The 19,176-nt window shown below is 38.1% G+C and overlaps 2 protein-coding genes across 4 annotated transcripts in view; one reads left to right on the top strand and one right to left on the bottom strand.

The window, feature by feature from the left end:
* Positions 1-690: 690 nt before the first annotated feature.
* LOC122419332 (phospholipase D2-like) lies at positions 691-9,388 on the bottom strand. 3 transcript variants are annotated; one of them, XM_043433778.1, is made up of 13 exons: positions 8,290-9,388; positions 7,325-7,685; positions 7,124-7,244; positions 6,384-7,043; positions 5,396-5,663; positions 4,881-5,043; positions 4,355-4,615; positions 3,551-3,824; positions 3,252-3,472; positions 2,923-3,159; positions 2,599-2,839; positions 1,965-2,294; positions 691-1,804 (listed from the first exon to the last, which is right to left on the bottom strand). In XM_043433778.1, exons 1-13 carry the CDS (start codon positions 8,477-8,479, stop codon positions 1,703-1,705), a joined length of 3,429 nt encoding a protein of 1,142 aa, XP_043289713.1. In that variant the 5' UTR covers positions 8,480-9,388; the 3' UTR covers positions 691-1,702. The 3 variants fall into 3 exon arrangements, with proteins under 3 accessions (XP_043289713.1, XP_043289715.1, XP_043289716.1); XM_043433780.1 differs by having other exon boundaries at positions 7,325-7,658; XM_043433781.1 differs by lacking the exon at positions 8,290-9,388 and having other exon boundaries at positions 7,314-7,455.
* Positions 9,389-12,470: 3,082 nt separating this feature from the next.
* Positions 12,471-19,176, top strand: part of LOC122411699 (mucin-17-like) — a 43,588-nt gene continuing 36,882 nt past the window's right edge. Inside the window, exons 1-2 of the mRNA XM_043420705.1 lie at positions 12,471-12,730; positions 17,172-17,262. Coding sequence (XP_043276640.1) covers positions 17,173-17,262 — 90 coding nt within the window. The 5' untranslated portion in view covers positions 12,471-12,730; position 17,172. The remainder of the gene's footprint in view (positions 12,731-17,171; positions 17,263-19,176) is intronic.

The raw sequence follows: 19,176 nt of genomic DNA, 5'->3' as shown, positions 1-19,176 counted from the left end.
GAACCGTATAAAAATGATTATTGATCATGATCTCGTGAATCCGTTATTTGCACACATAGTTTCTGCGCTCATTCTACTAAAACGGTGTATGAGGTGACAAAATATATTTTTTAACTTGACGTTTCTCTGGCCACATTTGCATACCGAACGAATCTGAATATCCTCGAGCATTGTTGAAATTGCCGAATGTTGTACGAAAAACTCGGCTTTGTCCCACGTTTTATTTCGAATCACACGTTGTTACACGCATGTTTCAGCAGCGTGCTCTTTTAGCCGGTAACATCTAATTTCCTCCCTTTTAAATATTTTAAAACAAAAACTAAACTGAAAAACCCCCTAATGAATAGAATTAATAACTCATAACCCCCACTAAGCGTCTTCCGCCGAATCAGGCTTCGCCTCTACTTCACTTCTCCCATCACGCGTCCGCTTTACTCGGGTATAAATAGAGGCCCTCCCCTGTGGAGCTAAATTGTTATTTTTCGTGGGAGCAAGCACCGAGCAGGTGCCTTCGCATACAAACTGCTGTTCAACCTTTAATATATCTCTTTCTCTTCATCTATTCCGTCGATTTCGCTTCATCTCTTCAATCTTCAACAAGATTAAGGAACGTTCTATCATTAACACATCCAAGTTGCAGAGTAGCTCGTATCTAATTTACCTTATAAAATAAACGCTCAAGTATCTCGATTGAATGGGAAAAAGGATTTATTTCGAGATGGTTAATGATTAATTACGTTCTTGACATGACTGGTACTATAGTACTATAACATGACTTTATGGACAGTATTACCGACGACAGCAATATATAATTTGTATATAATCGGGAAGTTCATCACAGATAGTTTTATTCATATCTTCAGTCGTTTTGTGAATAAAAATGACTCCTCATCGGCAAGAAATCAGCATATATGTACTATTAAAGGTGAATCGTCACCGATAAAGTTAAATAAGTTAAAGCGAGATGAACTACAAGAAAATAGAAAAGGTTATCGGATGATTTCTTATGTCAGCCTCTACGATTTAATATTTGAACTGTATGATTGCATTACGATTCGAGACGATAGTCTCGCTAAAGTCAAGTTTAAAAGTTAACCTTAAAAATATAAATATCTAGAAAAATATTTCATTTAGAGTTTCCGAGATAATCCATCTTTCCAGCATATTCTTGCAAATTTAAAAAAATACGAGAATTTGATGGAAACTCTTGAGAGCTATCACGGTGTTTCTAGTCGAAGTGTCTTGTGCGATTCGCTTCTCAAATGTGCTTATCTCAAGTCGGTACCAATACTGCTGGTTTTGTTATATGTTTAAACTGAAGGATCAAAATTTTGGATTTTTTTCAAAAACTTCATTACATTCCTGTAAATGACAATGGAAAATAGAAAAGTTTAGAGAAGCATTTCGAAGTTATTGTGTAAAACGTGAAATTTTTCATCGCTTTTCAGAAAAACAGCTTCGATATGTCGAATATGGAACGATTGATCTTCATGAAAGTTGTTTTTTTGAGTTTTCTCAGAAATCACTATCTTGACACACCGCGCGGAGTCACTCTTGAAAAACTATCGTCATCTGTACACATAAAATTTAAAATGCCTGATAAAAATGCGGTAACGTTTAGGCGCTTAACGATTCGATAGAACTCTGTTATTGCCATAAAGATAAATTTATACTACTTTTAAACCATAAATTTTCACTACTTTTAAACCCAGAGAGACGTGGGTAACATTCCTTCGACAGATCTTATGGCTGGTGTTAGAGTCTCGTAGGCTAAGAAGTCCAGAGGCAAGTCGACGAGATGACCCTGTTGGACAGAATGAATCATAGAATTCAGTTAACGAAATTGCCATTAGTTTTCTATCCGCCATGAAATTAAGATATTGTCATTTGTAGAGACAGTTATTTTTTCAATTGTCGGTTATCTGAAAGTTTTGGGAGTTGATGAACTTTTTGGACTTACTTACCTTTACGTCTGCTAATAACTGTTGAGCCAAATCAGTATTGGATTGACATAACGGTGTTTCACTCTGATAAAGTTTCAGAGCAGCAAAACTCATCACTTTGTCTGAAGGAATACATTGGAAAACTTGCTCAAATATTTCTGTATTTTTTTTGCTTCGGGCCTGCCAAACGTCGTGATAAAAGCTCTTGTCTGTAATGTTATCCAGCTCTATTTCTTCGTCAGACTCCAGGAGACCAAGATGTTCTCGGAAAAGATGTTTGCGCAGAGAACCAGCAAATTTCCCACAACGCAGAGTTATGCCACCAACATCCTTTTCAGCGAATTCTTCATCCTGTTGAAGAATCGTTTAGCAATTTATTAATATAGTAGATATCAGAATTTTGGAGTTGAAACCGACTTTTTGAAATCGTTACAGATTTGAGCCTCTTTTATGGAGTAAGATGTATACCTTGTTTAAAAGTTCTTTTCTCATATGATCCGATTCTGTCGTTTTGGTATCCACATAATATGCAAAAGTCTAATATATGATCCAACGATATATCATCGTTTTGTTTCTTACAGCAAGTTTTTTTTCATAAAAAGGATTCGTAAGTAACGCAGAATATATAAGAAGGTTTTTATTCATTTAAACGTACGTGTATAATTGCAGCAATTTCGCTGTCTCTCGTGGCAATCATACTTCTGTCGTTGATATTAGCAGATCCACAAATGACGGTATCATCATCGACGATCATTAATTTACTATGAACATAAATGAGCTCAGTGACCATTGTACAATTGAGAAGTGAATGAGTCCTCAGACCGTGGAATGTAATGTATTCGCTTGGATCTGCAATTCCGGAAGCTCTCAATTGTTTGATGATCGAATCTTTGCCTCTAGGGATTCCATAAGAATAAGAACAAAATTAGTGATTTTCTCCTTCGAATTATAAGACAAGCCTTTAAGAAATACCATGTACCTCGATATTGACGTATAATTCCAATGGGTTATCGTGTGGAGAGCAGTCCCAGTATCTTCCCCGACTTGTCCTTCGAAACCTGGTAGCAATGGCAATACAACGAAAACCCGGAAAATCGCTTTTTCTCTGAAGGCTTGGAGTATTCGTTTCAGAAGAGTATCAGCAATTCGATTTTGCACTGAAGTACGATCCGTCGTAGCGAGACTTATGAAAAACTGATTTTCTATGTAGATATATCTATGCAACAAATTCACAGGGTTTTCGGATTTTTAAGATGTTACGAATAGTGTTGATGTTATTATTTATTCGTATTTCGCCATTCTAATTACCGTTTCGCATTCGTTATTGCATCGATATAAGCTTCGTGAATGCTCTGTTCCTTAGTCTCCGATTCCAGAAATCCAGCGGACCAGGAACTAACTGATCTTAGTACTTGACACCGAATTTTATGAACAGCTGGGTGGTTTACAACGTTTGAATGAATTTTAAAATTTTTGTACGATTTTGGTAGTAAAAATGGGTACGATGGATTCAGTTTAGCCTTTTCCATCTGTAAAAAAATCTTCCTGACATTCTGTTCGAGCAAATATTTGTAGAGACAAACAGACAGTTCATCCTCTTTGTATACCTTAATCGCATTCCAACGTTGTATAAAGTGTCGAGCAACGTCTCTTGCTGCAAAATTTTGTACCATTATGCCGATATCATGCCAAGGCATTCGAGGAGTTGTGTTACGGTCCACCGAATCCTGATAAGGGTGCTCGACATCTCCGAAATCCTTGACTATAAAATTGGTGTAGTCTTTGCCTAGCCAGAGTCTCGTATCACCGGTTGAAGAATGACTGGCATGAAAATCCGTACTGCTCGTGCCCTCAGTATCGTTAGAATTTTGTAAAAACATACTGTAATATGCAAATTAAAAAAGAATGTTATATTCAATAAAAAAACGGTACCAGATGTTTCGTGGAAAAGGAATCTATACAGCAGTGATAGAAATAGTAAACGCATTATAGAGAAAATAAACTCAAAATCTTCACAATGCAGAATGAAGAAAAGTAGGGTATCGATACCGATCGTTCGACTGTAGAGTGCTAGCAAGAGAAATTTGTCAAAATGGAGACAAAATTAACGAAAATCTTCGCTTATCGTGATCTTGATAGATTATATTCGATCGATTTTTACTAACTTTAATAATGTTTCATAGTTGCGAATATTTTTTTCTGTAAATCGTATCAGTTTTTGATAACACTGAGATCAAAAGTTTTAGAAGCCAACTGTATAACTTGTGATTTCGTTTGTCAATTTGTATAATTTTTAGCTGCATCTTTAACTCTCTGCTAATTCGGTGTACGGACCCCATAATTGGATTACATGAAAGATTGAATTTCCGACCAGAATGTGATTACCAAACGATAAATGATTTAAATATTACTGATCAACTTCATGGTTGCCGGCCTTTTCCTCGTTGCGTTCATTTGCACTGTAAACTTTATTCATCCGTTCTTTTCTTTTCGTCTTCATACAGCTCTTGACCCCAACAACCTTGCCGACAGCCTTAGCAACGAAATTTTTCCTTCGAAATTCCGGAGAATCACCTTTGACCGTTTTCCTGAGTTCTTGCGGTTGAGAAGTAGGTAAAGATTTGACGGATAACAGCTTCGGTATTGTCGTGAACGGTTCCTCATAATTGTGCCTGCAATGAATGTTTCGACTTTTTTTTATATTCGTAACTTGGTACGAATACAAAAGTTTACCTTTTCGATTAACTAATATTGTAATATTGTAACGCTCGGCGTCAGTTTGATTATTATTTTTCCTCAAAACGAAATTTTACTCGAAAATAACTCATGATCATCATTCGCTCCAATCAAAGATATTTTATTAACTCGATAATTTGATTTTGCGCTTAAGACGCTCAAATAATCGTAGAGAAGTTCAGTGTGTATTTGTGTACTCACTCATTGGATAAGAATTTTGTTGTCGATAGAGCAACTTTATTCGTCTTAACAGCTAAAGGCTGCAAAACGTGCTTGTGCATTTGCATATTAGATGATCGTCCGGAACTGGTAGTTATTTCTTTCTCTGTCTGTAGAGCGTAGATGCAGGCATGAGAAGTATTTCCTGGAGGAAAAAAATTAGTTCTCGTAAAATCACTGTTAGTATAATTTTTTATCTACTTCTACGGAGAAATAGAATGAAAAAAAGAACATGAAAATATAGAGGAGATAAAAAAAGCATCAGGAAGTTGCGATTTAAATTCATGTCAAATTTTGTCCGATTATAAACTTGCATGAGTCCAGTATAATAATTGGGAGTTTTATTGATCGGAGGATATTAGCTGCAATAAATTAACGCAAATTTCAATACTTTGTATTAAAACTCGAAATGTTAACTACAGCATTCAAATTCGCTTCGTTGTAATAAATGCAATCTGAACTCAGAAGCGAAAGCAAGAGAGAAAGAAACGAATTACCAAGGTCGGTTAATCGGTGCTCGTGATTGTCCCAACGACCGTAGCAGAGATCTATTCCACCGAGAAATGCGATTGTTTGATCTACGACGACGATTTTCTCGTGATGAGCCCATAGGAAAATACCGGCTCGTGCATGATCTGGGTGCCGAAATACTTTTATATTCTCTGAACCGCTTTCAAGGAGTTTCTGCTTGCTGTAGAAACTGTTCAATCCTAGGGCGAGTTCGACTTCTTTGTAAATCATCACGAATACTTTGACTCCTTGTAGCTGGAATGATGGAAAATAAATCTGTTATTTCTAGTTATTCACGTAAAAAAATAGTTATGATATTTTCTCTTACCCATTCAAACCCAATTGATCCAAAGCAACAGCAAATGCAAAAGACATCAATGTTCCATTAGTTCATTCCGTATGCGCAATGACATGAATTGTTGACGACTAAAATTGTGCTTTTGTGTTGTTAACGTATTTTTTAACGGATGTATTATTCTTTTTTTCAATTCGATTTCAATACTCATCATTGTTTGTATCGGTTTTCTTCTAATTTGTATTGTTTTACAGTGAGCATTTCTTTCTTTTGATAGTAAAGTTCTATGCAGTAATCGTGTAAATTATACAATTTGTGAGTATTTTTCAGAACAACCGCAAGTGATACTGCGAAATACTTGATAAGAATTCGGCTTGCAAATGGCCCTTTTTTTCCCAGTTTTCGCTCGTACTCACGTAGACGGGTTCAGAATACTATCTACGAATTGAAAAAAAGATTGTATGTTCGGCAAGACAACACCTACGCGAAATTGATGATTCTATCAGAATAAGTAAAAAATACGTTTCCAAAACATATCAGCAAATGAAGTTTGTGATGTGAATATTTATAGTGAATGGCCTATTCAATGGTAAGTGTTCCAAAGCAAAAGATAAGAATAAGGAACATTGGAATTATTGTGGTGAATAAAAAATTCATTAAAACTTGTAGAAAATTCTCACCGCTCTGCGCTGAAGTATTTTATCTAGACGCCAATAATCATTGTCATTAGCAGGTCTTTTTAAGTGAATCTCAGGCGAGAGCCACCAATCAGCAATGAAAATTTCTTGACTAGCGTTTTCAAGAGCATCCGCAACAGCAGCCATGTAATCAGAGCCATCGACGTACCAAGTAGCTGGTGTTTGCGGTCTGTAGGGAGTGAATGAGTTGTGAGGATTCTTTTGGATAAATTGTTTTCCTTCAGTATTGGCGACATTCTGCAAGAATTCGAGCCATTCCTTTGCTTTCCTCCGTGTTCGACATTTTAGTACTATATGTCTGCTTAAATTCATGATTTGCAAGGCATTCTTCAATCCCGTCGAGTACATTCCTGAGCTGACTTCAAAACCACTGTCCATCAAGATAACAGTTTTGATTGTTCCATCCTTCGGGTTGATATACACCACAAATGTGTCTTTGACAACTAGATGTCTCGCATGCCAGGTACCCCATACAGATGTGCAAAAAACATTACATCGGAAGCATCCTATAAGTTTCCACAAATTCCAAAAGCAACAGGTCGCTTGAGTGCCTGACCCAGTGCGTTTCAGAACTAATCCTTCTCTTCCTTTTCCTCCAAGATCGTCGATGAACGATAAACGTGACAATTCCATGAATTTAATCTGTAATTCATACTTTTGTTAATTAATACGAATGGAATCACAGAATAATAATGGAGTAGGCAGACTAATTGAATATTTACTGTTTCTGGATGACACTTGTAGATCTCAATTTTTAATAAATTCCCAAGATAATTCTCAAGCATTTCCATTCTTTGGGGTAATCGTTCGTTTGCCACGAGACTCTCTGGTCTGTTGGGGAATCTAAAAGACAGATTAGTTTCTTCGATTGTCAAGATGGTACAGCTAGTGTATTATACAGGGGAAACTAACTCATCGTTTACCTGGGAAGAGCCCCTCTGTTCCGTCGCTTCTCTTGATCATCTCCAAGATTTTTCAAACTATTTCTATGTTTTCTGTGATTTCTTGTCGGAAATGGAATATTCAAACTTGCCCTGAATATCTTTAATTGGTTATGAAGATGCTGAATGTCGCTGTATCTTTTCTTAGCGGTCCAAACAAAAGAGCCATGTTTGAACTCTATTGTGTATAAATTTGGATTCAATGGATGCGTTGTAACACTGCGCTCGATATCTATTATCTTTACAGTTATATCTTCACCGGGAATGAATGTTGCGCAGCTTCGACTGTCAAACTTTACAGACAGTGAATATATTTCTGTGAACGGTATAATCCTCGGTTGTTCTGTGTTGAAAACGGACATTCCATATGATAATGAACATCAATGCAGGGTAAAAAATATTCAAAAAATCGTTTAATGTCTGAGAAAGTTATGGGGTCGGTTTACATTTTTCACCATCGATACTTCATATTTTGTGAAAAAAGAAAGTAACAATTTATTTTTCAATGCAAGGAAAACAATGTGTAACTTTTATTGTCTCTAATAAATAAAGTACTTTGTTAGTAAGACATAGCAGTCTTGTGAGTAACTGAGTCAAATCACCTTGAGCTCTCCAAAACAGTTGTATGAGAACTATAATTGCAAGATAAAAAGAATCGAAAAGAAGTCTCATTATTTCTAGAATAATACAGTTCTGTAAATACATTTCGTGTCTTTTTATTTCAAACTATTCATTTCAAATCATAAACAATCTCGTAGATAATTTCTCAGAACGTGATTTCTCAGAAGTAATTTCTTTTGTAATTAAAGAATTTTAATAATACTAAAAACTAATATGTGAAATTTTCATTTTAAAAACAATTGATGTATATAGAATTCCATATAAAACTGGAATGGTTTCATGGATGTTAGATTTAGATTGATTTTATCAGTTGAAAAATATAATACCTGTGTCATTAGATTTAACTCTTTGACAATTTCCTTGAATAATATCAACGCATTCACTATTTTCATGGATTTCCAAACAGTCAGGCACAGCAAGAGCATCGTCAAATTCTGAATCAGGAGTATTTAGACTCTCTTCTATGACATCTTGATTTGAAATATTCAGTTGGCTTATTGAGTTGTCATTAGGCATGATGGATTTTTCACGATCACAAAATTCACGATATTGCTATGTAGGACGGATTAAGGAACAAGACACCACAGATGAATACTCAGTCACAGACTGCACTGACCAAAAGGGAACAATATAGTTGAAAAAAATTGTAGACCGAATGCCTCGAAGTCTTATTCGCGTCAGTCTCTACGTCATCGTGATGTAAAAAGACATATATGTTTGGGGGAAATACGAAATTATACGTAAACTGGTATCGACAAGATATTTTGTCACTGGATGATTTCGTAGAAAATGTGTCAAGGAGAATACAGTGTTAAACAGAATACGTACAGGAATAGCATGAGAATTACTGTGCAATAAAATATAATAAATTCTGATTAAATACAGTTTTGTGATACCAGTACATTTTCAAACTAAAGAAGGTTACGTTTCAGAGAATACATTTGAGGTAATAGTACGTGAATGAGTAATAAAAAATTTATCATTGATCACAATCTCGTGATTCCGTTATCGTCACACTTTGCGATCATTCTACTGGAACGTTGTATCAGGTGACGAAATAAATTTTTAAACTTGACAGTCCGCTGGCCACGTTCGCATGCCGAACAAATCCGAATATTCTCGAGCATTGTCGAAATTGCCGAATGTTGTACGAAAAACTCGGTTTTGCCCCCATTTTATTTCGAGTCACACGTAAACAAATCACTAAAGTAATCATTTTATAAATGGGCGGGTTATCAAATAGAGGTTATGATTTCGAACGAACGTTGCTTCTGTTGCTCGTCAAACTGCTGTCTGCTGCTGTGCTGTTGTATAACTTATGGCCGTTTTCTCCGACGCAGTTCAAACTCAGTTCAATTTTTTTAATATAATTTCGAGATAGGATAAACCGAGTTTAAACTCAGATTAACGTTGAAGAAAACGGGCATTAGGTGGCGTTTTTGATGCATGTATAATCAAGAGACTCGGTAGAGTCTCGGTAATAAGTCGCTTATTGAAATTGAGTGTGTGGCTTTCGCTCGATCCTAATTCACAACGACTCGATTTTTCTTGCTTAATAGAACGCGTCCCGATCGTTTTCCCTATGTGTTCCAAAAACTGTCCATCGTGAAATTATTGAAAGGCAATTATCTATATGCAATACCCAATTCATGTATATACGTATTCGTAAGTATATAAATGGTGCCTCACAAACATATAATGTTTCAAAAATGATAGTTCAATGCTGAATATTTCTTGATAAAGCTCTACTCTCCCAGCAAATTATTGTCAATTTCAGATAGTATTGTTTCTTTCATTACGCATACAGAATATTATATACAGGCACACCGGTTGGAACGGCAGATCGAATATCTATAGAATATCGGTGTATAGCGTACGAATATTCCTCTCGAAAAATGTACCCACTTTTTATTCGTCTCCGGAGCTTTAGTTCCAGAAGCATTGCAATAAAATTTCTGAAAACTGTAGAATTGACCATTGAAAATATAGTTTTTTTTCAATACGCTCTCAGATTCAAACCAGTACCTCTGTTCGAACTGCTGAAGACAGAAAAGTGTTACCGACGACTGTTCAGTACGAAATTTCTAACCTCTAACCGACCTCTGGCAGTATGCGAGATGATGAAACAACGCACATCGCAGGAGTTTGATAAACGAACGTAACGAGAATTTTAGACGTTGTTTTATATAGTCACGAATTCAAGTTTATATTCTGTACGATTGATTACTGGGTGAAAATGACAATCAGATCATATCGAAGGCTTTCTTATTTTCTTTTTATTACGGGCATTACGTTTGCGTAAAGAATGAAAGATTTCAAGCTGAATTTGCAAGAAAAGTTCATTATTTTCCGTCAGTCCTCGTTTACGTGGAGAAAACAAAGAACGACTCGGTATTTCCCTTGACGATTGAATAACCATCAAATTGATGTATCCAAACAATCGACCCGAGGTCATTGTTCTGAACTCTCAACTTCTTCAGAAAGTGTTTTATTTTTCCTTCTTTTTTAACCTTCGAAACTAAAACGAGAAGTATCCTCACTACGTTTATTTCTTAGCCCCAACCGTGAAGACACACACTATATATAAATGACGTTTTCATTGCTCCTGTGACCGAGTTATAGTCTATGATTATGGACTGTTTAGACTATTGGACGAGTCTCGAGTTCTCTAACCGTTAAAACAAATCAATTCGGAATGTCAAGGGAAAGCGCGACACCCTCCAGAATTGACATACACGCGTTCATCCGTATACATGCATACACGTTGTGGAAATATAGGCCATGGATATGTGCGTCTTCGTTATTTTCCTGTAATTACCAGTCACGTACTTTCCTTTAATCTATTTTATTGTTACGTTCGCCCAGTGAATCGTCCATGTAGAAATAAACTTCCATTAAAAATGAATTTAGTCAAAGAAATTTCATGCCTCTGAATAGTAATAACCGTTTGATGTGGCGAGGACCCATTTCTTTGAAATGTTTATATTTTAAGGGGTTCTATCGAAGTGAAACGTCGATTGGTGACTATTTTCACTATAAAAAAACGAAAAACAGTTAAATACGAATTTTTCAGTTCGTTTGGGCTGAAATTTCGCATCTTTGACCAAGTTTGCATAATTTTCTCAAACACTTTGTGTCCATGAAAAATGAACAAAATTTCGAATTTTTTGCTCCACACTGACGGGTTTCTTACCTTTCGAAATTCTCGTATTATCTTCATCGTTCGGCGATTGCTACCGATCTGTTCTTATCAAATTTCACTGATTCTCGAAGTTTGACTCTATTGACCTCGTTTACAGCACTTTACACTTCATCAAAGTCGCTCAAATTTTTGCCTTGTTTCATTCCAAAATCATGATTTACGCGCACGATGAAGGAAAAAAAGTTGACAAAAGCCAGTGTCTGCTTTCAAAAGCCTCTCAAAAATATTTACGATTTTCGTTCGATCGAAAAAATAATCATTTTTCAATAATCATAATATTTTGCTTCCTCATATAGAGGAAGCTGTGTGATGATGAACATTTTTTTTTTCCAGTTTTCAATGTCAATGTGCTCAAAATGTCCAAAAACATCGAAAAATCATATCTAGAAAAAATGGCCGGATGTGTGTGTGTATGTGTGTGTGTGTGTGTGTGTGTTATGGCACTGCAAAATTAAAACGCTTATAACTCGAAAACGGTTTGAGATACAGGGCTACCGTTTTGCACAGATGTTAATCTATACAAGCTCTTCATTCTCTGATAATTTTGTCAGAATTTGTAAAAAATTACGAATCTGACGACGTTTTGAAATTTTCATAAAAAGCGTGTCGACGCTTTAACTTTCGAAAATTTTGAGATTTATTAATAATTTTTTTTTTATAAATAGACTATCATAATAGGAAGGTTGGTATTGAATTTGGGGAATATCGGTTGAGCGGTTTAAATTTTATGAATTTTTGAATTTCACGAAAATATGAGTTTTTCAAAAAATCGTCTAATCGCTTCAATTTTTGGAAATTTTGTAAGATATCGTGTATAAGTCTGTACTTAGTCTATACTTTCCAGCAAAGTTGTTGGAATTATTTAATTTCAATGTAAATAGAAAAACGATGAAAATTGAAAATTGCAAACTGTTTTTTCTGGTGGCTCGTCATTCAGTTTTTTTTATGGATTTGAACAAAGAAATAAATTTATGTTCGTAAAAGAAAGTAGAGAAAATACATTATTTCCTTGTATATAAAAAAAAAAATGCTTAAAATTCAAATTTGCAAATTCCTCAAAATGGTCAAGATGCACGATGCTGAAAGCTTCCTCTATGAGGAAGCCAAAATGCAAAATATAGCACCTCATAGAGTAAGCTTCGAGCATCGTGCATCTTGACCATTTTAAGGAAGCAATTTGCAAATTTTAATTTTCAGCATTTTTTAACAATAATTTACCATTAATCAGAAAATCGTTGTTTTTTTTTTTCAAATTAAATAAAACTCGTTTTTGTCTTTATTAATAAAAATCGATGTCTTCAAACGAAATTTCATTGTTTTCTGATGAAAACTATTTATTTTTTTTTTCAAGCCATAATCAGTTAATTTTTTCAGCACACTCGGTCACTCTGCTCTCCGTTGAGTGACGATTCCATCAGCAATAAAATTTCTCGGCTGCTTCGTCGGGAGGAGTCGCTACATCTGGACCGACCGAATTGTCGTCTGGCTTTTACGTCAATCCAACAGAAATGAAGAAATCGTGGGCAGTAATGACTCCGGAAGTTGGCACCGAGGAGGGTCCCCAGGTAGAGTTTATTTCGAAAATTACATTTTTTGTATCATCATTAAAATGTGAATACATCTCGCTGAAGACATACACGCGAGCAGTTGCATATTTCAACTTTTTTAATCAAAATTTTGGTGTTCAAAAAATGTTGCATTCCTCGGGTAAAAAAAGGACTTATGAGTCGAAATATTTCCCGCCACAGTATCCAAATTTCGAGCGACCATTTTCAGCCCCCGTTGGAACGTAGACACGTGAAAAAGTCCAACGAAATCCACCGCTAGGACTCTTCGATATGTTTCCACCTTGTTTCGGTCCCTTCGAAAGAGTTTCGACAAAACGAATGAGTTGAAGCCTGTTTTTCCGTTGGGAAACGTATCGACGTCGAAGTCGAATAAAACCTTGACGATTTCCTGCGCAAATATCTAGAAATAATCCAGCCAAAAGCCAATTTGCTTCCGGGTCGATCGTATGATGCTGAAGTTTTCAACGTTGGAGTCCAACGAAATGATCGAAAAAAACTCTCCAATAATTCTAGTAATTCTCCTATTTTGTTCCCTGCCAAATTTGCATTTCGTAGTTTTTCAAGCTGCGCACCAACGATTCGTGAAATAAAAAATTGGTGAATAACAAACGTTTTTTTCGTTCATTTCGTTGGACTCCAACGTTGGAAACTTCAGCGTCGTTCGATCATCGAGTCCCAGAATTCCACAAACTAGTCAAATTCTTTTCTCTTTCTGTGTCGAATGCTCGTCCCCAGAAAATATTAGCTGTCCAAGCGCCGTGTTTCTCCGATATGATCGAGACATCGTTAAGGGGACTGCGTTCATAATATCTCCGGAGTTCAGGACGAAATAGAGAGTAAATTTCGTCTCGATCGAGTGATCGTCCGAGCGGACTTTAACCGGTGTAATAGCTGGCGCGTTGTCGCCGCGGTATCGCGGCGCGAGCGCGTGGACGGGTATCCCCACTGGCGGGGGGAGTCCAAGCTCCGCGGGGCCCGAGTGGGCCCAGTGATAAGATCGGGGTGGGGGAAAAACGGCGCGCGGACGGGTGGGGTAAATCGGACACGAGCGAAAGGGAAAATGCCGGGTTGTCGGCACGCTCCCTCCCCGGCCGCTCGTATCGTTTCTTTCTTTATCCTTTTTCTTCTCTTTTTCCCGCTTTTTTAAACTTTTTCCTCGTACCTCCCTTGTTGCTCGTGCCCCGTTTTTTGACACGGCCCATTCGATCGAGTTTCATTTATCGTCGACACTCTGCAACCGACCGTCAAACCGCTCACACCGAACAGCAACAATGCCTTTCGCGATATCCGCCTGATCCGAATCTTCGTCGTATTTCTGGCCCTTTTTCCTCAATCAGTCACTCGGGAATCGTCGATATTTAACGGGACAAACCTCATCGAAGTACAGTCGAACCTTTTAACGTCGCAGCTCTCATTCGGCCGAGTCTCGACTCGCTCGAACCCTAACTCGAGCATTTTTAGTGCTGTGCTTGCTTGCCTCGAACGTCGAGAAGCAAAGTGAACTGTGATTTAAATACATTTTTATATATTTATTTATATATTTGTGTATTATGAACCTTAGATTGGATTAGAAGATCAAGGTGAGACACTCGTTTTATACTTTCTCATAGTTATCCGATAACCTCGTTCCTTTTTAAGGGGATTTACAATAAACATTTTTTATTCAATGATTCCACGGTAGATCGAGAATTAATAGAAACCAGGGAGCGTCATTTCGAGCACAATTATTCTCCCCGCAACACCATTTCGATCGTCCTCCTCGAACTTTTGTTTAATTACACAAAATATTTGCTTTCCTTTCGTTCGTACGGTGTACGATCAACACGTTTGGCAAACGTTATTCATAAAACAGTTTATCGAGGTCTTTTAGCGAAGTTATTTGTTAGAGCTCAGGCCCCGAGGGCTCCGGCGATTTGCGGATGCTGAAAAAAATTCAGCCGAGCGTAGTCGCGAGCAATTCTTGCGAGCAGTCACCGTGTTACACGAAGCTTGCACTGTAATATTTCTACTCTGGCGTTATACACGTAGAATGGAATTGTGGAATATTAAACCAAGCGAACGAGATTAACTGAGCGTTCGCCGCTTGTCCCACGACAGGAGAGAGAAAGAGAGAGAGATTGCTGCACGACTTTCACGAGATTATTATAACTGACCAGATGTTCCGCAGCCACCTTACGTAAAATATAGAATAGCTGGAGCACTGGGTTTCTCGGAGACGGAAAAAAGGTTTCTACTCCAAATTCGAGAGCGAAAAAGGCTTCTCATTGCTCGAATAATCGGGAGCGTGGAAGGACACCGAATCGTGATAGCGTTCGATTAAATAATTTTTCTGTCAGCCAATTCGTCGGAGTTTATTGTCACTTTTAAAAGAATCTGAGAAGACTCGGCTCGTTGCTTCATTTCCATGCGCCTCCACTTTCCAGCTCACTCTTTCGAGTTCATTGCCATAAATTTGATTTCCGTTATTAAATATAAAAGCTGCACACGGCAACATTGTTTCCGTCTCCGGTTCGGTAATCGTTCGCAGAGCCATAAAATTTGCGGTACAGAAATCGAGCACGAAACACTCCGAATAAATCGGCACCTGCCACAAGAAAATTCATTTGACACACATATTTCATATTCAAGAATGAAATAACATTGCGAATTATACGTTTGTATACGGTGTGAGTGGAATTTCACTTTTTCTGCGAGGAAATCGACAGGACTGTGCTGATTCCTCGTAGCGATTTTCAGCCTGAAATTTTCCATTTTATAATTCGAGATTTTCCAAACCTCCGGAGCCAAAACCCGAAGTTGAAAAATAACGCTGTTTAAATGTTATTCGATAGACTCGAAATCGAGTTGAGTCATTTTTTTCCATACCTGGAGTCCACTCGCCCAATGAGGGGAAAAATTCGTAACCTTTTCTCCAAGCTGTTCGATATTTTCGAGCCAAACAGATTGAAAACAGGAATTTGCACAAAATTCGAGTGTAAGGCCTTTCCAAAAGCATGAGATCCAAATAAAATCGAACAAAATATAGCTGCAGTTGCACAACGAGCTTTATCGCTTCGACCGGAATCTCGGGAGCTTGTCTGCCCACGAGGAGGTCTCTCGTCTAACGGTTTCGTGTGTACTACGACCCAGCGATCTTGCCATTTCATTCCTCCTCATCTTCTGCTCCACCGTGACCAGGTTTTTCGATTGTTCGAGTCTCGGCTCTCGCGCGATCAATCTTCTTGGCTGAAATTCAAGTCCAAGGTCCGACGAATCGCAGGTGATATTCGTTCCTGTATTATTGATTCCCAAAAGGATTCGAAACCGAGAATCATTCGAGCCAATTATAACGGCGCACTCTCAGTCGTCGAGTGTTTCATTATCGTTCACCCTCCATGGAAATTCGAACGCGCGGAAAGTGAACGGTCGATACTAATTGCGCGGTATATCGCAGCAAATACTCGCTTTGAATCGAATAGTGCGAATTTGGATCGAGCCCCCTGGAATACTGGTGGAAAATCCAACGCAATTTTCGTCGATATCCTGATCCGTCGAGTCCTTCGAGTCGGCCATGAACACTCGCTCGGTGGAAAAAATATTTGGGTTGGATTTATTCCTTGGCGAGTCTGAAGGTCGGAGGAGGCGTTGGAAATAATTGAGAAATAAAAACACGAAAATTGTTTCATTTTCGTCCCTTCCAATGCTCGAACTTTAACGAAAACGCGAGTTTTCGATCTTCGCGCTCTTCGGAGATTGTTTTCCAACCGGAAATATTGTTTTCTCCTGAACTGCTGAACGAAAAATGCTGTAACTTTTCTACCTGCGAACGAGGATAATCTCGGGACGTAAACCATGAAAAGAGATTCACGACGATTAGCTCCAATGACTCGGACGATTAATCAAGCAACTCATGCTCGATTCCTTTCGTCAGCAAAGTGCACTGGTCGAAAGACTGGTCCATATTACGACGAGTGAGTTGATGTGTGCGCATATTTATCCATGAATGTAATTTAATGAGCAGTCAGTGCGGTTGCGAGCTTGCTGTGGTCGTTATGAATTTATTCCGAAAGGTAATAAACTCGAAAAAATACAGTTTGACAGTGTGCAGGCACACGTTTCTATGCGAAGCCCAAAGTTAGGCAAATTTATCTTCTAAGACTTTTGGACCGGAGACCTGAATCTTTGTAATTCATATGAAAATGTGTTGGAAGCATTGGAAAGTATTTCCGCCAGAAGGAGCGGCGGGATTCGTGGAGAGAAAAAAAGCGAGTCTCGCGATGAGCGATTCGTTCTTTCATTATGCTCCGTCGACGTGAAAATCGATCCGCGTCGAATTGCGGCAGTCCTGCGAGCTCGTGATATAAATTTTGAGATTTCACTTGAACGTTCCCCGTCGAAAAAGTATTTTTTTTCAACGAAAACTACGAGTTTTTGAAAATTAAAAAATTTTCTTTTCCAGAATGGCGAGGAGGTTTCAGTGCTTTTCGGTGGTCCTGCTCCTGGCGCTGCTCTCCGTTGGAGCGACCGGCCTCCGAGGACCTTCCAGCCAAGTGAGTTTACTTTTTCCATGTAAAACAGCGTCGCAACTTTGCTTCAGTCTTTTTCTGACAATTTCCCATGGCTATTCGACGCTTTATGGATCATTGTCATCCAGACTCAAACGATTTGTACGGCTTTGAAAAGCATCAACGTTCTCCGCCTCAAAGAATTAGCTATTTGCTCGACATTTTGCTCAGTCGTTCAGTTGTAGACGCTCGAAGAGAAATGTTCGCCTCTGCAGTACGGTTTATTGAATAGAATTAATCCTCGACAATTATGTAAGTAGAAAAATCCTCGTTCAACGGCATTCGAAAGAGGAACGAATATTTAGAAAATAATCTTACACGATTTCGTCGCAATTTTTTCATCTTTTCATTTATTCAACATCCTTAAAAAACGCTCTCACAGCTGTCTCGAAAGAGGCCACGGGGTTGCGTGAAAACGTGCCGAGTGATGAAAATATTGGTGGAATAGAAGCTCGTGCTCATTCCCGAAGGGCTCCAAACGGAAGTGCATGCCGCGATGCAATTTCGCGATCGTTTAAGCACCTCGCAAAGACGAAACATGTGCACTTTATTTTCCTATAACGTAATTAAGGTATATCCTCTATAATTCATCGACCTACCGGATGCCATGTATTTAGGTTGTTCGTAAACAAATTGCGCGTTCCTAATGACGAATGTGTGGCTAATTAAGCGCTTTGAAGGAAACGATGTATACGATGTAACGCTCGGATACGTACTCATTTCACCTTTTTATTATGAAGTTATTTGCGTGCAACACACCTTGAACAAGGAAATCGCTTCGTAAGGTCTTCGATCTTTCGAAGCAGATTTGGTAATTGCTTTTTTGGTTCGATTAGCTCTCCTGCTCCTCCAGCATTTTCTGGGCTGCGAGCGAGCTCCTGGGACGGATTAAAAAATAATGAATTCGATCGCGGTTTGAAGGATCTACTGGGAAAACAATTTTATGGGGAATCCAAAGTGCTTTGAAGAACTTGCAGAAAAGCGTTCGAATTATTTCCATTCATTTAGTTACTTTCAAAATACCGTGGCGCCCCAAAACGATCATTCTTCCATTCAAAATTCGTTGCAGGTACGAAGAGTTGTTTTTTATCTCATTTTAAAATGCGTTGCATTAGAATTCCTGGTAGCGTGCAATGTCATAAGCGGAAACACGATTTTCCGCAGGTGAGCCAATTACGTAATGCGTAAATATTCATTTTTCTCGTCGCATCAGGAATCGATAAAAATTCGTTAGGTTTTATGTAAGCAATTAAGATAAAACGAATATTTGAACGGGCAGCTTGTATAAAAGAAAATTCTCTTTCTCTCCGTCTCTCTTCAGTCCATCATCGATTTATCGCATCGAAGTTTCACTAATTTATTCCTGGACATTTTCATTTCCTCGTCAGTGTGAATGTTGCGGAGTAAGCGTGATCGATGTGTGCTGGTAGAAATCAGGTTTTTATTAATATCAAGCATGCATATTCCGTTGACTTCCCGACGATTAAACCGGTCAGCCTCTCACTTCGCGATGAGAGGAACATCTTTTCTGACATCGTTCATACGCGTCCTCGGCGCGTTGAGCTCTTTCGTTCTCTCCTCAAGCGTATTTCTCCTCGCGGGTCATGAAAGGTCGATTGTGTAAAAAGGTTAAAAAAGCGGGCGCATCGGTGGTCAAAACTGCTGCACGAAAGCGACAGCCTTCGAGACTAAAATATTGGCGGTTGTGGCAGGACTTTTCTGAGCAAGACTTTGACAGTCTTTAAACGTCAATTGAAAATCACAAGGAACAATGATGGAGCGAGTTTCGTTGCTGAATTGTGGTCCTGAAGGGGCAATTCACGTTTACCGTGTCCGAATGCTCTTCGAGCTTGAAATTCCAAATTTTTTCCATTTTCATATATTCTCGTTCCATATGAA

Source organism: Venturia canescens, chromosome 1, assembly GCF_019457755.1.
Source record: "Venturia canescens isolate UGA chromosome 1, ASM1945775v1, whole genome shotgun sequence".
In the NCBI taxonomy this organism is placed as follows: domain Eukaryota; kingdom Metazoa; phylum Arthropoda; class Insecta; order Hymenoptera; family Ichneumonidae; genus Venturia; species Venturia canescens.
Note: the sequence above shows the minus strand (reverse complement) of the source record. Positions and strands in the feature narration are given on the sequence as shown.